A 19,529-nucleotide genomic window follows, 5' to 3' on the forward strand; every position below is an offset into this window, starting at 1 on the left:
CTTGTTTTACGTCGGCTTTGAGAGACTTTCTGCCACAATGCCTGCAAAATTATCCCTAATCTTTGTTAAAGAGCTCAGCTATTGAAGGGAACAATCTCAACTATACATCAAAACTATATTTTTATACAAAAAAACAACACCTGTATATATCATTTCAAGTATTGCGCCTTTACATTCATCTATCCCTTCATTTCACCCGACAGGTATCAGAGCCAAGGAACGGAAACTCCTGGAGAAGGCAGGATTTGTTCAGATCGTCAGCATGGGCACGTCGCCCATGGTGTCACTTCTTGCCTCTGTGACCACCTTGACATTACACACATTAACCGGAAATGACATCACTGTCAGCAAGGTCTGAATATAATGTTAAATATTCTTATCTAATAATCACAATGTATTCTTGTTGTGTATCGCAGTAGCCAATCCATCCATCCATCCATCCGTCCGTCCTTCCGTCCGTCCGTCCGTCCATCTCCGTCTGCAGAGAATTGAAGTTACACATGAATGCATTTCTTAAGTGTTGTCAATGCAAACTATTTAACAATAAAGATGTCTTACCTGTGATCCTGATAAAAAGTTGCAGCTTATCAAGTATGACGGTTGGGTGTCAGTCATTGGCTTTATAGTGTTCATGTCAATGCAATAAACGATAAGTTGGTAGACTCATGATATATGTCAATCTTTTACAATAAAGGAAATTGACAAATACTGTATTTTTATATTATGTCATTTTCTCAAAGGCATTTACACTCACTGCAATATTTGACGTCATGAGATTCCTCATCATATCCACACCATTTGCAATAAAGTCATTGGTGGAAACCAAGGTGTCAATCGGAAGAATACAGGTAAGTTTCATTGGAAAAAAACTGAACGCTAAAGATATGTAAAATGGTATGGAAATGGTTTTTACACTTAATGCACGCTTTGCTGTCTGATGTCTTTACGTTGAAGATGGATAGGCGCCAATTTGCATATTTCGTTCATCGGTTACTAATCCAAGCCGTCGTTCACACTCGCTGCTCGTTTCCCATTTTGCTGCAGGAGATTCTCCATATGAAAGAAACTGAAGCAATAGCCGGGCGTCCTGAAGACCAAGGACAGGCCATCGTCATTAACCAAGCGTCATTTACATGGGATGTTTTAGAATCTGAAAATAATAATCAAGTGGAGGAAAAGGACGCGAGGAAATCCTTGGAAAATGGCGACCTCGTTCAGAACGAGGAAACGTCGGCAGACAAGCAGCCGTTTCTGTCTACGTTGAGTGGTATAGATTTAGTTGTACAAAAGGTAAGGTGGTTTTACAGCCGGCTAGTCGTCACTTAATTTTGTACCAGTCAGTGCTCAGTGACAATGTTTTCCAGCCATGGAGATTTTTCACTTCTATACTTTTACTGAGTGTTCAGTCCTATTCATAGAGTATGATAACAACAAATTGTCTTTTCATGGGAAGAAGAACACCATTTCGTGACTATAACCTATAGTAATGATTTCTCCATATAATCCTTTTACATTCTCTGACTAATAAAAACGCGTTCTGTAACATACTGTGACTAGTTATTGTACCATACCAATTTTTATGCGCTAGATTAGAGTCAAAGGACCACATGCATGATATTCGAGAGGTTCTGTCAAATTTGACAAGTAAGCGACATGTTATTTTGACCTAAACAGCACATCGACTATTTAACCTCCACAATTTTGAAAAATTCCATTTGTTTTCAATTGGGTGTTTGGACCCTTTGTAAAGCCCAACAAGGACGATTGGGTTGAACGGAATAACTGTCGGCGATAGCAGATGGCCTGTAATAATCTAAGCATCTTTCTAGCTTTTTTTTTCACTACAAGAAATATATATTATATATATCGTTTGTACAGGGTCAGCTCGTTGGAATTTGTGGCGCGGTTGGATGTGGAAAAACGTCATTCATCTCCGCCATCTTAAATGAAATGACACTCGTAGAGGGCGACATTGCCGTGGACGGATCATTTGCATACGCCTCACAGCAGCCATGGATTATCAACGCCACGGTCAGAGACAATATTATGTTCGGTAACATTTATGCTCGAGAAAAGTATGAGAGAGCAATAGAAGCTTGCTGCTTGACAGCAGATCTTCGGATTCTACCCAGCGGTGATTTAACAGAGGTAAGGAATTCGTCCGGCTGCCGGACACATCATTCAAACCACGGTCCCTCCAATTTTTTGGAGGGACCGTGTTCAAACGGCATTGTCGTCAGATCCGCATGCGCATCTTATACTTTTTCTGGTCAAATTCAATTATTTCACCCTCAGACCATTAGTGATTTTTACTCAGAGTTAGTTTTGATCCAAAATCGAAGTAGTCCTGCTTCTCTCGACGAAAATGGCTGACAATCTAGAGCTTGAAACCTCAAGACTATTTGTCGATTCCAAAACAAAGACAAGACACGCGTCTATGTATACTGCAAGTTCTCGCTCTGCGTCGGTCAGCTACTTTCACACAACATGAAGCTATCTGCCGTAGTAAGCAGGATTTAAAAGTGAAATAATCATATGCGATGCAAATAAAAGCTTACAAGAAAAAAAAAACTGATCTAGATATTTCGCACAAACTTTACAAAGTGAAATATTTCTTGTCAACTACAGAATATGAAATATTGCTTAGGACTACTTTCTCGCACATCCTCACCTGATGACTTGCGTTCTCTGACAAATCATCGTGCTTCCTATTAACAATATAATACTGGAAATAGCTTCGTCTGAACAGACCATTCAGATTTTCATTCATTTTCAGATTGGTGAACGTGGGATCAATGTCAGTGGAGGCCAGAAGCAAAGAGTCAGCCTCGCGAGGGCGCTGTACTCCGACAGAGACATATATCTCTTGGACGACCCCCTCAGTGCCGTGGACAGTCACGTTGGCAAACACATTTTTGACAATTTAATCAAAGAAGCACTCAAAGATAAAACCGTGCTCTTTGTCACCCATCAGCTACAGGTAACAATGAAGTAGATACATCAATAGATGCATTCATTTTGAATGAAAGCATCTGTGCCACACCAATGATAGATTATTCCGTTGCTCGATAAATCAAATTATATGGTGCTATTAAGGATATTGAGTTTGACAATGAATGGTATTGTAATGCTCTTTTTATACAAAAGACCACGAGTAAAAGCCCCTTTGTGTGAAGCTGGCATCCAAAAAATGAAGTGTATTTCTGCAATCTTATAATGGCGACGTTATTTGCACATTTTATCTGCTTAAATCTCCTTTTCCCTCCATGATAGGCAGGAAAAACTCTTTGTGTCATCTTGAGTTAGATAGGAGCTCAAAATGGCGAGAAAGAGTAATTAAACGGATTAAACTTGGTCTCTTAGCTTTAACATTTGTGTAGTTGAGTCTAGTTCAGTAGATTTGTATGTGTTCATTTAATGAGAGCTGGTGAGTTTGTAAGATATGTTTTCTTCTCTTATTGGTTTCACCCAAAGTATCTCAGCGAATGTGACACAATTCTAGTCATGGATGGCGGCCAGATTGTAGAACGTGGCACCCACAGTGAGCTGATGGCGATGGACAACGCGTATGCTCAGCTAATTAAAACATTCCACAGCGACGGAGAAGGAGAAGACGAGAATTTTCCAGACAACATGCCTATGTCCCCGGAGGAAGCCAGGGAAGTCGAACGGCAACTCTCCAACGGTCTCGCGTACAGCACCACCTCATTAGCCAGTGTCCGAACCGTGGATACAGAAGCCCCCGAGGATCCTGACGTCACAGGTAGATGGTCCAGTCTGTTATTTCATTTGTAACCAAACATTTTTTCTCTTCTGCCGTGCTTTATTATTAGTTGTGATAATCAAGGTCGAGAACCTGAACAAAGTGTGGGAACTCAAAGGTTCAACAGAGGGCGCCTTTCAAAATCATTCTACATTCACTCATAAGTGAATATTCATGGTTTTAGGAGATTTCGTTGACTCGTTTAACAATCACTACTATCAGTTACCATGATTAGCTTCTACCAAAAAAAAATGGAAAGTAGTGATCAAACATGATGGTGATATCGTACTTTTCTATCATGGAGCTTACCCAAAGATGGCATTTGCGAAGCGATATGGCTACCTCGTTCTAATTTTTACGTCATGTCCGGCAAAGTCAGTATCATGCTATATATTAATTACACTGGTAAAATATATATGTACAAAATTTTTTTTTCCAGGAAAGTTGATTTCGGAGGAAGTGAAGGCCGAGGGACTCGTGAGTCGGAGGACGTATCATGGTTACGTCAAGGCAGCAGGCGGGTACTGCTTGGCCATCGTCATTATTATCATATTCGCATTGACGCTCGGATGCGTAACCTTCGGTATATTTTGGCTGAGCGTCTGGTTGCGCGCCGGCAGCGGGGTGAGTGTGTTCTGTTAATAAAAGTCTCAGGCGACTACTTGTACTGTCGTTTAGTCCGGGCAATTAAACACGTCTGATACATTATTTGAAAGCGAAATTATGTAAAAAGTAGACAATAAACGGTCATACAGCTATGTAGTCTCGGTTACCCAGACTGCTCCGCGGGGCTCTCTTCCGACCGCCCCTGTGTAGTGGCGGCCGGAATTGAGCCCCGCAGAGCAGTCTGGGTAACCGGGACTAATAACTACACCTTTCTTACTTCTTTGCTGGAATAAAACAAAACAGGAAAGCGCTGTGTATTTGCCTTCTGTCTCCCACACCATACCCGCTATCTTGACACACTATTGACTAGCATTAGAAAACTGTGTACACAATGCTCTACGCAACATCTCAGTTTTAAAACTCTGTTTAAACTCTAGCACTCCATCGTCCAGAAAACAAAGGAACTATTTTTCGTTATTATTTCCGCTGTGTAGCACATCATTCATAGGCGCAACATTTCGTGACAACTGTTTTGTTTCCAGAACACGACCATCACAGAGGGTAACGTGACGTACATCAGCAATAGTCTGACCGACAACCCAAGGTTGACGTTTTATACCACCATCTATGGGAGTTCTGTGGTCGTAATGTTAGTGATGATTCTTTTAAAGGCCGCCATCTACGTCAAGGTAAGTTTTCAACCCATTTGATAGTCACTTAAGGAGACAAAGCAACACTACAATGAATTGTACAGATGGTGATAGGGTTGTTTGCGTGAATGGAACATAAACACATTTTACAATGTCGTCACTTTTCGCTGTCCATAATATTGTAAATGTATGTAAGTTAGTTTATTTTGCTTGTGAAATTATTGATACTGAGCCTGCTGTACGAGAGAACTTGTAACTGTACAACAAACGTTATTGATACTGAGCCTGCTGTACGAGAGAACTTGTAACTGTACAACAAACGTTAACATTGCGTCTAATTCAATTCTTAGCCGTCACACATACAGTTTAATGCAACTCCACTTGCTCGGCAAGTTCTGCAGATAGTTAAGTTTGATGTTTACCATATTATTGCCTGCTTCCTTGCTGGATTTGTCAAGTAGAACTCGATTATGTGGACAGGGGTTCCCAAATGAAGTCGCCATGGAGTACGCCCTCTGTGGTTGCAATGTTCAATTCAGCTATCCAAACAGTGGATTTCAGATTTGCTTTGCCACCCTCTGGGTGAACCCTCATGGCACCTCCATGCCACAAGCCGCTTTAGACAAGGATTGAAGTTGACCGTGTGGATAGTCACACGGATTCTGTATCCCATGTTCGACTCAATTCGAGTAATAAATTACATTATTTCACTGATTTCAATGATTCAAAAAGTTATCCGGTGGGACATACCATCGGGGTGAAACAAACTCTCTGTGGTGTCACAAGGCGACATTAGTCGTGAGGAAGGAGTTTTTTTAAAAATTTCGCTATATAGCAATTATAATTGTTGGAATCGTGCGTTTTGGGTGTCTGAACACTGTAGGCCTTGTTAGTGTTATGCAATCGGTTCGTATCAGACGTTGTTCCACATTCCACAAGACGCCATCACTGAGCCAAACGTTTCAAAATTTGCACTAGAATATGCTTATTTCGCACTACCGACCACAGCAAAATATTACTATTAAAAGGCAGAATCGCAGAACACCAAGCGGGCAGTGCAAAATAAAACCATCCAATTGAATAACTTCTTCAAAGCCAGTAAATATGTCCTTAGGAAGGGGTCTCCAGGTATTATCGTGCAAATGCCAATGGGACCCCTCAGGTGTGTGAAAAGATTCTTAGTGGGTTCTATCGTCTGCGTTAGGCAATTGGTCACCTTGAAGGCTCAAAGATAAGTATCATGTACTGAAATCAATCTCAATGGGGCATTTTTCATTCCTGTTTCAGTCAGTTTTACGAGCATCGAGTAGACTGCATGCAAATTTGTTTGCAAACATTTTCCGATGTCCGATGAGCTTCTTCGACACAACTCCGTCAGGGCGTATTCTCAACAGATTTGCGAAGGATATGGATGATCGTAAGTAGATGGATAGTTTTTGTTAATGTATAATGCGCCTCGAGGACAAATGTTTGAACTACAAATTTTTACAATAATGTTTTCTGGTCTACCATTAGATGGGACTCATTTCGACGCTCTTTGGAGTAGGAACAATTTTAATGGAAATTTTAATGGAAAATCGTATTTTCCGCATAGAGTTAACACAGGGATGGCGGCAATTTTGAATGTCAAATATCGGTAAATGTTTTATCCTTGATTTGGTAAGAGAATGGTTAAAAGTTTTATCCGGGAAAGTTTGAGCAAATGTTTGAGTATTTAACTACCGAGGCATATTACCTTAACTCAGCTCCAATGCTATTTTCAAGACATCTCTTCGACTTAAAAGTTTTAGACAAACTAAGAGGACATATTACAAAATTCACATTAAAATTCCTATTGGAAAATAGATATTTATAATAATACTGCTTGTTCTAACACCCTGATCGGATAGTATTTTATTAAATTTCACGTCGAGCATGAGCAGAATATTTGGAAGGCTATCTTGAAGTTGACGTTTCGATAATGTTTGGGCAGGTCGAAGGATGACAACCAAATCTCAAGGACTAGAAATGTGGTGTGGAACCCCATTTTTATCTTCATAATTTGGGACACGATTTGCAAAATCATTAATTGCGAATATCGCCTTATGTACCATGCCCAGATCAAATAAAGCAATTGAACAAACATGAGAGATATATTAAACCATGGACTATTTTTTCACACTTGAACAGTCACGCTAAAACCGCTTTGAAATCGATTCCTACAACAGACAGGTGTATAAACGGCGAACTTACCAATATATCGTTGTCATTTTTATTACAGTTGACGTGTACCTGCCCATTGAGCTAGATTTACAGCTGCAGTACAACATAGCCATCATCTTGGCGGTCATAGCCGTCATCGTCGTGTTTCCATGGTTACTCATAGCCGTCGTTCCTCTGGGAGTCTTTTTCGTCTTTGTTTATCAATATTTCCGACACGGTGTCAGGGAGATGAGACGAATTGAGCAGGTGACGCGCTCGCCATGGTTTTCCCACATTAGCGCTTCGGTCCAGGGGGTGACTACGATATATTCCTATGGCAAAGAGAAGCTTTTCGAAAAGAGGTGAGGCGATGGAAGTCCACGGACTTTGTCACACAGCCCCGTGTTCCTTTGCTCAAATAAATAAAACATGTTTCCGGTAACCTACCCTGTATAAAACCTATTGCCCAAAAATTATTGTTATATCTTTAAAAATCACGCATGGCTAGACCTACATGGAGCGGCTCAAACCGTCAAGGGCAGGGGAGTGCTACAGTACGCTGCCAACAAATATATCCAGTAGGATTTTGTTGAATGATAGTTTTCTGCCATTTAAATTTCCCGAATTATCTCAAATTAGACCTAAAGACAAGTAGGAATAGTAAGGGTAATTTTGAGGTTTTCCTATTACATTGCGATGGGCATTGAACGGATGTCATGAAATCTGTGGCTGATAGTTTACACTACATGTTCATAAAAAGTTAGCATTTTTTTAGGACTTTTAACCTCGGCGACATCTGTTAAATGCAACCACTACCTCTTTAGGAGAAAAGGGAATAAAATGCGTATTTCCAGGTTTCAGAATTTGCTCGACATAACGACAATGCCGATAATTCTGTGCCAGACGACTGCGCGATGGGCCGCCATACGCCTGGACATCATCACGGCTTTGCTGATGGGCTGCACAGGAGTGCTCATCGTTGTGAACAGCGGTCAAATGACGGCCGCCCTGGCGGGACTTGCTATTGTTTGCACAAGCCAGGTGAGAGCCGTTCACTTTATTGCGTCAACCGCTAAGTTATGAACGCATACGTCGTGATAGATACATTTATGCAAATTCTCCTCTACAGATACAATGTCACGATGACTAGATAACCCATAAAGTTGACAAATTATTGTAATTTTGTTATCCAATAAATATGTCTTGGCGTTGTATTCAAATGCAAGCAAAACAGGCATGCTTCACTGCATACGTCTTGGCCAGGTTTATTAAGCTTTACGTTCATGTCCTCAGACGTGTATTATATGCGCCGATGTTCATGACAGGCTTGTATACAGTAACCAGTAAACATTGGTTGTTCCTGAAACAGGCAATTTTCACACCGTTTAGCATACTAGAATGAATTTATCCAGAAATTCCACGAGTTAATTACAACTTTATGTATACTTTGGCTGTGCTTTAGATAACGACATATTTCCAGTTCTGTGCCAAGATGAACGCCGAGGTCGAAGCAAGGTTTACATCAACAGAGCGAATTCTAGAGTACACGAAGGTCAGTACGTCTTGAGTTTTGTGATCATGTTTTGACCGGCATACCGGTGAACTGATACAGGGAACACCACACTCATTACGGAGTAATTTACACGAATATTTCTGCCTCGGTCTCGGTGTTTGTAACTGTATAGAGAATATTTTAAAGGCCTGGATACAGTGTTCGATTGGGTCTAGCCGTTTTTAACTGTAATATCGGATAGCCATTGCTCTCAGCAAAATATATGTACGTTCTATAAAGCGTGTTTAAGAGCCCATTATTCAGCTTTTACTTTATGCATATGTATTGTGTACCGCTTTGTAATTGCGAACACGATTGGAACTAATTTGGGATAATTTGATTTTCATATTTTTCAAACTTCTCAAAAGTGTTAGGTGCCCTATAGCTGAATGTTGCGATATCACAAATTAATCATAAAAAGAAAAGTAGATGAATTTACATTTGCAGATCAAATAAACATTACGTCACCATCGTTTTTTGCGTCAAATTTTATAGGAGCGTAATTGTCGAGGGCCGTGCTATGCAGCACGGAGATGCTACTGATTTTCCGCCTGAGCAAATTGAACTTCTCCTTGTAATAAATTTTAAATCGACGTGTAAAAACAGTAAAAGTATTTGGTCTTTGGTCCTTCGTCTTGAGCAATAACCAAGGTGATTGCATAAATTTACAACACTCGGTACCGACTGGATATCGACTCTTTGTAACATTTCTTCCCCTGTGTAGAATTTGCCCGCCGAAGCGCCGCTGACAGATGAAAAACAAAAGCCCCCTCCCGAATGGCCGAGCGAGGGCAGACTCCAATTCAAGGACTTCAAGATGCGTTATCGACCAAATCTGCCGCTTGTGTTGAAAGGCATCAGCTGTGCCATACAACCGATGGAGAAAGTTGGCATTGTGGGTAGGACAGGATCAGGCAAGTTGCGCCACTGTGACGTATCATGATGCAAACGATTGTGAAACGTGACATTTATTATCATTATTGACATGTATTGCCATACGTGTGCTCTAGTATGAAATTGAGTCCGGATTTTTCAAGTACAGGGTAATGATCAGAGAATTACTGAAGGTGCGAGCACAAAAAACAAACAAACATAAGCATGTATCGGTCATTGTGTCGCTATCGGTGATTAGAATAAAGGGAGGGGTGGTTGAAACTGCGCTCAAACATTGTGTGGAACCCATACGACCGATGTAAATCTAGTATCCATGGTACATTGGCGATTGATGACCGTGAAACCATGTTTGTAATAATGTACATCGTACAATTTAAAATTTGCCGCTAGGTTGACCTTATGTTTCTAGATTGAACGAAATACATCGTATGTAAACAAGAAAGTCGCATGTGCGCAATTCTGACAACCCCCTCCCTTTAGTTAAGAAACTTCTCAGTTTAATACAGTGACGCTAGACAGAACATTTGTTATAGATTGAAAGGGACAGCAACCATAACTTTTGATAACGTTTTCAGTTATTTTTATTCTACAACACGAGGTAACCTTTTTCTCTTTCAAGAATGTTGAAATGCAAAGTATTGGCCTCGCAGACACAACATACTGTGTAAAAATATGCAAAGTTGTTGTTAATTGATAAATGAATTCTAGTGCCGACTAGAAATTCCTTTGACAGGAAAAACAGAACCTGAAGAGGCTATATGCGAGCTCGTCCAACACTATGTATTTTGGCATTACTTAGAGTGAGACAAGACACACTATTCTACAAGCATAGCAAAAATAATGGAAATATATGAAAAGTCAGCACTGAAGGAACATTGATTAAAAATATCAATAGTATGAATTTATACAGTATTTAGATTGTTACTTAAAGTCAATATAATATAATATTTCGATGCCCTTATTAACATCGTTGTCATGATATTTTATATCGGGTGCATGAACTGCAGCAGGGTCGAATAATGAGACGTCAGAGCGAAAGAAGCTTCCATAATTTGCATGTTCGCAAACTTTATGTCCAATTTGCATCTTCATCTTGTATTCCTTAGGAAAGTCCTCCCTGATCGTGGCCCTGTTTCGTCTCGTCGAATCGGCCGCTGGAAAGATCATAATCGACGGGGTCGACATCGGAAAGATCGGACTGCACGACCTTCGAGGGAAGCTCTCAATCATTCCACAAGACCCGGTCCTTTTCATCGGTACAGTCAGGTGTGTGGAAAAAAACCGTCTATTTGTCACATTTGCTGGTGCACATGGGAAACAAGGAAACGCGAACAATGCCTCTGCGCATGCTTAGCGGTTAACCGACAAACGTCGCACGGATGAAATGCGCATCGCGTTCGCGTTTCTACCATCAGAACTCGATTTAGATGTCGTGTGCTGCACTGTTGGGGCGCTATCCCATTAGTAGAAATTACCGCGTACAGATAATATCTTCACATGTGCTATGCAAGATTTGAAATTTAACGTGTGACCTTCGCAATTCAGTTTTTGTAATTCTATCAGTTGACATTGTGTTTCATGATAAAAGCGGCGGCTGGGCGGCTTTTCGTCCATCGCATTCATCGTCCCCGAAACAACCGTTCCAAATTAAGATTACAACATCACACGTTGGTACATACACTGACTTAGAGGTGTCGTTAATATTTGAAGCGAACGACCCATTTCCGTCGTGAAAGTCCCACTCGGTGGCCTCGCGACTTCAAATAATCCAATGGTTTTTATGGTGACATCAATCATACCGAATAATACCGAGTAAGCCTCCTCGAGATTACGATCTTGGGACCTTCTACAGGTGGCAGGGTATATTTCACAAGATGGTGTTTTGACCGTGTATCATACATGAATGTATGCATGAGTAATTACCTTGTTTGGCGTTCATTGCAGATATAATCTGGATCCTTTCGAAGTCCACACAGACGATGAACTCTGGTCAGCGCTCGAGAAAGCTTACATGAAGGAAAATGTGAGTGAATTAGAGAGTATAATTATTGATCGATCGATCAATCAATCAATCAATCAATCTATAGTCCATTAAACATTTCGAAGGGTCATGTAAGGACTTGAGAGAGATTAACAATTCAATCAAAATTTTTACCGCGGGCAATTTCGATTAGCTCTGAATCCTATTAATCGATCGATCAGAAAGCCAAAGAATCGATCATTCGAAAACATATTTCTGTTATCTTATGGATTCCCTCGTCTTTCTTTGCGCATGCCCGTCGTTTTCATCTGCCCTTTACCCTAATCACAGCACACGGGACCGTGCCTTAATCAACACGCTATCTCAAGCCGTTTACATGACGTCATCAACGCCTGTCACATATACAATCATCAACATCTCTGACCATTTACATGACGTCATCAACGCATACACATTTATTTTGCAGTACTTCTTTTTGATTTGTAAATAGATCGCAAATCTACCGCAGCAGTTGGAAGCCCCAGTAATCGAAAATGGTGAGAATTTCTCAGTCGGCGAGCGGCAGCTGATTTGCATGGCCAGGGCATTACTTCGAAACAGTAAGGTAAATTAATAAAGAAACTTACAACTTTGGAACAGGGCACTGCATGTAAACTGTGATGCAGACAAACCTACTTAATTATGTTGCTTGTATAATAGGATAATACACGTGACCTTATGAGCGATAGATTTTCCCTGCTTTTGTATATGCAACGTTCTTAAACCTTGCGTAATTATTACAATTTTTTCCGTTTCAACCTGTCACCAAGGCATCTTTAAAGAGGCGATGACAGAGTTCTTGGATTTTTCAAATTTTAACGAGCTCCATGACAATGCATCAACAGTGTGTGGTTTATGGCTTCCAATAAAAGAGGAATTGTGCGATTTAGTTTGCCCACACCTGGATACGCGCCCGTCATAAGGGAGTTATGAGTCAATCAAACTGCATAGCTAATGCATGATCCTTGGCTGCATATAGCCAGCTGGTTAACCAACTTGTTTTTCTAGTTTGTCTCCTTTGAACTTAATGATGTTGAACTTCGAAATAGTGACCCGATTCCTCCTGCTTTAAGCTAAGCACGTATGCTCTGTCAAAGCATTATTAACGTCAAGTAAAATTTGCTCCATTTTTTTCCCAAAATCCGTGCTTTTGCAGTTTTTTTTCATCAATTTTATGTAAATTTGTCTTCTCTCTCATCCCCAGATACTGATGTTAGACGAGGCAACTGCTGCGATTGACACCGAGACGGACAGCTTAATCCAACAGACAATCAGGAACTCATTTCAACACTGCACCATGCTGACCATAGCTCACAGGCTGAACACCGTCAAGAACTACGACAAGATCATGGTCATGGACAACGGGAGGGTAAGTCAAACCCTATATGTAACAAAGTTGATTATCATTAAACATATTCCGTCTGTTCCCCCCCCCTCACCGTTTCACAATAGACGCTCAAAAGCATAGTCCGCGAGCCTTGTTTGCTTTCATCATTTTATTGAAAAGTTTCCAGTAAATTAATAATGCCCAGACCTGGTCACATATAGAGCTTGATATCAACCGTTACGCAGGCAAAGAACTTTCTCCTTCAATACAGAGACAGAGGGAACTTACTGCGTTGGGAGGGGCTGAAGTATCACGTATGCAATTAATAACTTTTATGATTGTTAATATTCAAGAGAAAGCAGACAGCAGATTGTCCTCAGAACTCAAGTTTCACTTTTCATACCGTATCCTATAGTTATCAGTAAAAATTGAAGACATTTGTTTCACCTTGCCTTGAAAAAAACATTCATGTTTTTGTTTACAGATAGCGGAGTTTGACAGACCAGCGGTGCTGATGGCTGACAAGTACTCCATGTTCAGCGCCATGCTAGCAGCTGCCGAAAGCCACCCCGATGCCTAGTTCGGCCCACGGCAAAGAGCTAGTATTGAAGACCTACAGTGACTTCATATTGTGCAATATTACAACTTTTCCCCTTGGGAAGCAATGATATTTAATATCTCACAAGTTTGACTGAGTTGTACGCATTTACGAAGCGTAAACTTAACATTTGATAGCGATTTGACGCTTCATACGGGACACTTGTCTGGCCAAAACATTGGAAATGTATTCTGATTTGATAGATTAGCTTATACACCGAAGGTTTCAGAGGTCCAATGGGTTACATTATCAGGTTAACACGACCAAGAAATTATTTACATATCCCGGTTTGTTCACCCTGCATCGATCTGTGATTCTGTGTCATAAGTTGCTGGGCAGGCTTTGCATTAAATATTCATAGAATGACGAGAAATATATTTATACGCAGTAATAAATTTCAACGGCGGCAATAATTCACAACACCATATAATATTTTATGGGAGGCATTTCAAATATGACAGAGGATTTGAGGGTAAAAGCCAGGCAGCTTTTATCGTTCCATTGTCTGTGTAGATCGCACGGCAAACGGACATGCGCCATTATCTCCAAACGATAGACCTTTTCCCGTATATCCCACAGTGCACTGCTGTGGCTATATCAAACACCGTATATCAGTTATATACACTCACAACAACAAAAAATACTGATTTTGTGTTGTATAACGGATTGTTATACAAGAATGACACAAATTTGCAATGCCAAATAATGCTCTGTGTATATATTCTAACCATCGGCGACCAAAATATTGGTCAGGGTGTAATTTGCCGTAGAGTTCTATGAGTAACATACCCTGCCTATACCCTATGGCTAAAATGTTTTATGCGCAACGTCCGCGTTTTATGCCCTTGGGCGCACTGCATCATGGAAACAGTAAAATAACTATTTCACCTTCGAGTTGCTTTTTTTTCTGCACACGAACTTCAAAGGAACCCGTATTGTACAGTCTTGAATGAAGAGTATAGACAGACCTTCAATTCTAAATATAGCTTGTTTCCGTTGATGCTGCCACACCTGTCCTTGTCTGGCCTTTCACTGAAATCGCAAGATTCTGTTTTGCCTCAGAAAATGGGAGCCAGTAGTTTTGGTAAATCCGATAAAAGGTACACTTAAGGGTTTATTGTAATTTGGAGGTGACAAAATTAATTAAAATAAATGTCAATAGCTTGCCATTAAGACATCGGGTATTGTCAAGAAGCACATTTCAAATATTTTACACAGAAGTTCTCGAACCATAAAACCACATGTATGGTGTACATGACTGGTATTTTGTTTATTTGTATATAATATGTTAAGGTATGTGAGGAGCTAATTTTCTATTTTCAAGTGAGTTTCAGATGTGGTATCTAAGCTTTAGGCTGAAAAGGAAAGAACGTGCTTTTTGTATGTTATCTTGTGTACGTTTTCATTCACGCTAAGCTGTCTTTACATTTGACGATTTAACTTATGCTATTTTCTATTCAACGGTTTACAATACAGGCACAAACGCCAGCACTTTAACAATCTTGCTTGTTGCTCTGCGTTTATTTTATGGACAATGATCGTGATGTGTTCGTCGTTCTTTGTCTTTGATGGTCCGGCCTGCAATGAACATGTTATCACAGTGTGATATTGAATTTGGGACTGTCGTGAAATACTTTTTTTTTCAAGATACTGAGATTTTCAATACGCTATATTCTTCAGTCGATGAATGGTGGACCCAATACGGTCATTGTTGCATGCCTGGCCAAGGGCGCCTTTTTACGACAAAATGTATAGAAATGTACCACCTAGGCTGATTTTGAAATGCAATATGGCTGAGCATGACTTCAGTTTATCGCGGCTTGCTTGAGCTAGTGATTTACAAAGCTATTCAAGAAGATGTACCGTTGCTGATAGTCTATACCGATAAACAAAGTCACTTTAGTAGCTCAGTGAAACCAAATGGGCAGCATGTAGCTACAATCTATCGAAGAAGGTACGGTCGTCTCCGAAAGCCCACGCTACATTGCTATGTCGTTGATGTCAACCTGCTTTTACCGTTCAACTGATTCTGGACAGACATGCTACATATCCGACATGCAGGGATGTTTACGCGGATTTTGTCATAAATACAGAAGCGGAGCGGATTTTTTTTTACGAAATGTTACAGAGATAGTATTTAACTACAATATGATATTTTGCCTCACTACGAATTTCAAAATACGTTGTTGCCATGTAACGGTGTTCTCTGTGAAATAAAGCAATTCAACTTTTCGGTCTGACGCCAATTCACGGGAAGTTTCCATCCAATCTTTCATTAGTTTATTTATTTTATCCGTCATCCAATAGGCATTGCCTAATTACAGCGTGGAATACAGATTACCCATTGCTCAATGTATGATTTTTTTTATGAGGACATGGCGAAATTTTCTTTCAGTCATCTTCGAAATCAAATCCCATCTGCTGTTTACGGGAATGAGAAAGTAGTGCGTTCGAGGCACACGAGATAACCTTGAATGGTTTGAAATTTGCATCCTACCGGCTTTAATATAGTCATTCATACCAGTAGGTATACATAAGCGACTGCCTGTTTACAGAGTTCACAGAATTGTCCTCTACAGATAACTTCGCCAATCATTTTAAGTCTCACAGCGGTCTTGCAGTGTGTCTTAAAACATTTCATGCAATTTTCAAAGTCATTGTCATGAAAACTATGTCGTGGCTGGCAAGTTTAGGAACTGTCAAAATGAAGCATATTTAGTCAGGCCAACAAAAGGGCGTTTGGTCTACGTGGACATTATCGAAAAGGGCATGAGCAAAACAGTTGTGCGAAAATCATACCTTCAATAAATGTGATGAATGACGCAGAAATTGAGATATCCACGGCAGGTCATATGGCTAATGATACAAGCAGCGTGTATAAAGAAAAGCGTTTCACAGTTTACACTGCTCTTGAGCTAGATCCTGTATCGTGTTGTATGTTTGATCAAGAAGGGCGATTTGAACGAAGATTTATGTCGCTAGTATAGCTTGCCAAACCACAATTGATGAAGATGCGAGCTCTTTCTCCAAAATATCTCTGCCTTTCGAAATACGGCGATTTACGAACCGAGGCAAGCTCAAGCGTGAGATTTTATCGCGGGATTTATATAAGTCCAAATATTTGCGCGACTGAATATTTGGCCGTTTATTCGAGAAAACGTGGCGTTCATTTAGTAGTCATGGTTATTATAGAGGATCTCTTCCTAAATGAAACATTTGCCTCAAATGATGTTCGACAAAATCGTAGCCTACATGGAAACTGCAATCCATACCCTGCCCGGCAGAAGTGTTGCAAGATGAGAAAGACGCTAAAAGCTTTATCATGAAATGAATAAAGTTTCGTCGGTGACGGCATTGCACTGCAATTGCAAGAAGTGGGAACTTGTTCATCTTCGTGCATCTCTCTCTCTCTCTCTCTCTCTCTCTCTCTCTCTCTCTCTCTCTCTCTCTCTCTCTCTCTCTCTCTCTCTCTCTCTCTCCCTCCCTCCCTCCCTCTCTCCCTCCCTCCCCCTAACGTTTCCTATGATTTCAGCGGTTGCTCGAAACACAAAATTTGATAGATTCCGTTCTCAAATACAAACTACGTAAAATATTTCTAATAACGGTATTATTTATCATGAGGTATGTCATGTCTCCGTAGATAATCACGTGACACACTTCCTGTCTTGTGTGTTATTATACCCATAACTCCGTATTTATTATCGGTGAATGATGACAAATTTGGTAGATGCATTAAAATTTCACGTCGTAACGTATTTCAACAATTTGATTTTGTAAATGTTTCACAAACTGATGCTGCAAAAGAGAAGTTAACTGCGATTACGAGTCGTATATGAAGGCTGTGTGTAGTTACAGCGTGTTTGCGTTTACATAGTTTGGTGCTGTGTAGATGGTGTATTCATTCGTGTTGGACAGAGTTTGGTTTTTCGCCGGACTGTCTAGACATCAGTGTTATGCCTTACAGACTTACGTTTTGCACCGAATTTCCTTGACACTACGGCGATTAACTAATACGAGCAAACCTGAGCGGATTTCGAATTTGGCACTGAATAATTAAGGGACTCCGTTTCAAGCCTCTTAAAAGACGAACTACAGATTATAGATATAGAAGGTGAAATTCAATCTGAGTTGAACCTTTGCACCCCTGTGTAATTAACATCATCGTCAGTACTGCGCAGGGTTTCTGGTCTGACGACAGTGATACTGTACTCGTACAGAGGCAAAGCTGCATTAGTTCTCGCTTTTTTACCTTTTTTTGAAACCTTGCGTTGCATTTGGCGTTCAAAGGGACATAAGCTGTATCTTGTGACAAGTTAAACAGTATTCTGCTTCTTTATCATCTTTCGTGTCTGACCCTAATGTCATACTGAAATTTCGAGTATTCTTTTTGTCAACACAGCTTGTATGTGTGTGGTGATCATTGTTTATTGTTTACAAATGAATTCTAGTCCGGACTTGAATACAATTTTCAACAATAACAATGAAGATTATACTCATATAGGTTGTGTTGATATGCCAAATACTTGGTATTAAATTACAGTTTAGGGATTCATTGCAGAAAGTTTAGGGAAACCACAAAACAAAAGTTTTAGAAAATATAGCCAAAAGATACAGCTTATGGAGCTTTAAGTTAATTGGCCTTCATATTGAAAGACTTAAACTTTTGCGCAAACTTCCCGCAAGGAAACTTGAACCATTACCTTTCAAAATAAAGAGGAAATCATCGTGCAAAATTAAATGTTGTATTAAAACAAATTACCCTATATTTCCCGATACTTTGAATTCAAAATGGCCGCCATCTCTGTGGTAACTCTATAGAGAATAAGTAAACTTTCGTTTTTCACAAAAATTAAGTGAACTATATATACTCCATGAGCTTTAAAATAGTGACCTTGATACATTGTTCGATGCATGACTGACCCATAAAGATCGTTGACACACAATATCATTAAAAAGGCATTTACCCACTGGGCCGACATAGAGACCGCGCACCAGTAGATTAGTCTCCACCAATGAATGGCCTTCTCCGATTGTTTCTATCGCTTAGACATTACACTTAACCGTGGGCCTGTTTTTCGCGAGCTATGACCTGAACACGAAATTCTACTCTGAGACCGGACAATCCACGAGCTGCAGAGTAGGACGCTATTGTCTGTAAATTAACCACAGTTCCTCCGAGAGACTGTGTATTAACTTTATTATCGGAAGAAATTGCATGACATTCGGACGTGATTTGTGAAATAGGATGAAATGTTGTCATCTGCTGCTAGTGGTATGGAAACATGTAATTCCTTAATGGAACAAACTAAGGCAGCTACAAACTGAAGTTGTAAACCTGGATTCCAATCGGCAAGAACAATTAAAATCATATTCGTATTAAAACCCTTTGAGCGCCCAAGTCAATTTTAGTCACCCTTATAAAAATATACCTAAGTCGATTTTTGTCAGATTTTTGCCAAAATTTTGATGAAAAACTGTGGCCAATGAAATGTTGTGTTCATTGGGTCTAAAATTATCAGAAGAATTACAGAAAAGTTCATAAAAATTGGTAAAATGTTGCACTAAAATTTCGGTGGGACAAAACAGCACTCAAAGGGTTAAAATTTGTGGGTGGCACTGAAGTTCGCGAAAACACTCAAATTTCGACATATTTAATCTGAAAAAAATCTGAATGTGGACAGGTTCATTTACATCGTTTCATCCCAACTCAGTGAAACGTGACTTTATAAAAGCCATAGGCTGCAAGGAAAATTAGAATCGGCTCATATATTTTGCAGAAACGCACTCCTTTACTACTTTTCCTCTTTGTATTATTATCTAGAATGACCTTGGAATGATCCTACCGAAGTCCAAACTATTTTCATAAATATTTGATGCCCAATTTCTGCAATTGTAACTCATGGCGGCCTTTACAAAGAAAGACACACATGATTTATCT

At 40.0% G+C, this 19,529-nt stretch overlaps 1 protein-coding gene across 2 annotated transcripts in view; it reads left to right on the forward strand.

Annotated features, from left to right (window-relative positions):
* LOC139118853 (ATP-binding cassette sub-family C member 5-like) overlaps positions 1 to 15,859 on the forward strand; it is a 30,868-nt gene extending 15,009 nt beyond the window's left edge. For both annotated transcript variants that reach the window (XM_070682364.1, XM_070682365.1), the window contains exons 8-25: positions 204 to 352; positions 741 to 848; positions 1,045 to 1,290; positions 1,879 to 2,148; positions 2,777 to 2,980; positions 3,475 to 3,763; positions 4,203 to 4,387; positions 4,912 to 5,058; positions 6,307 to 6,436; positions 7,280 to 7,562; positions 8,055 to 8,241; positions 8,663 to 8,752; positions 9,477 to 9,666; positions 10,753 to 10,912; positions 11,591 to 11,669; positions 12,118 to 12,231; positions 12,871 to 13,035; positions 13,478 to 15,859. In XM_070682364.1, the coding sequence (XP_070538465.1) occupies positions 204 to 352; positions 741 to 848; positions 1,045 to 1,290; positions 1,879 to 2,148; positions 2,777 to 2,980; positions 3,475 to 3,763; positions 4,203 to 4,387; positions 4,912 to 5,058; positions 6,307 to 6,436; positions 7,280 to 7,562; positions 8,055 to 8,241; positions 8,663 to 8,752; positions 9,477 to 9,666; positions 10,753 to 10,912; positions 11,591 to 11,669; positions 12,118 to 12,231; positions 12,871 to 13,035; positions 13,478 to 13,573 (3,092 nt within the window). In that variant the 3' untranslated portion in view covers positions 13,574 to 15,859. The remainder of the gene's footprint in view (positions 1 to 203; positions 353 to 740; positions 849 to 1,044; positions 1,291 to 1,878; positions 2,149 to 2,776; positions 2,981 to 3,474; positions 3,764 to 4,202; positions 4,388 to 4,911; positions 5,059 to 6,306; positions 6,437 to 7,279; positions 7,563 to 8,054; positions 8,242 to 8,662; positions 8,753 to 9,476; positions 9,667 to 10,752; positions 10,913 to 11,590; positions 11,670 to 12,117; positions 12,232 to 12,870; positions 13,036 to 13,477) is intronic.
* The last annotated feature ends 3,670 nt before the right edge of the window (positions 15,860 to 19,529 follow it).

Source organism: Ptychodera flava, chromosome 19 (genome assembly GCF_041260155.1).
Source record: "Ptychodera flava strain L36383 chromosome 19, AS_Pfla_20210202, whole genome shotgun sequence".
Classification (NCBI taxonomy): domain Eukaryota; kingdom Metazoa; phylum Hemichordata; class Enteropneusta; family Ptychoderidae; genus Ptychodera; species Ptychodera flava.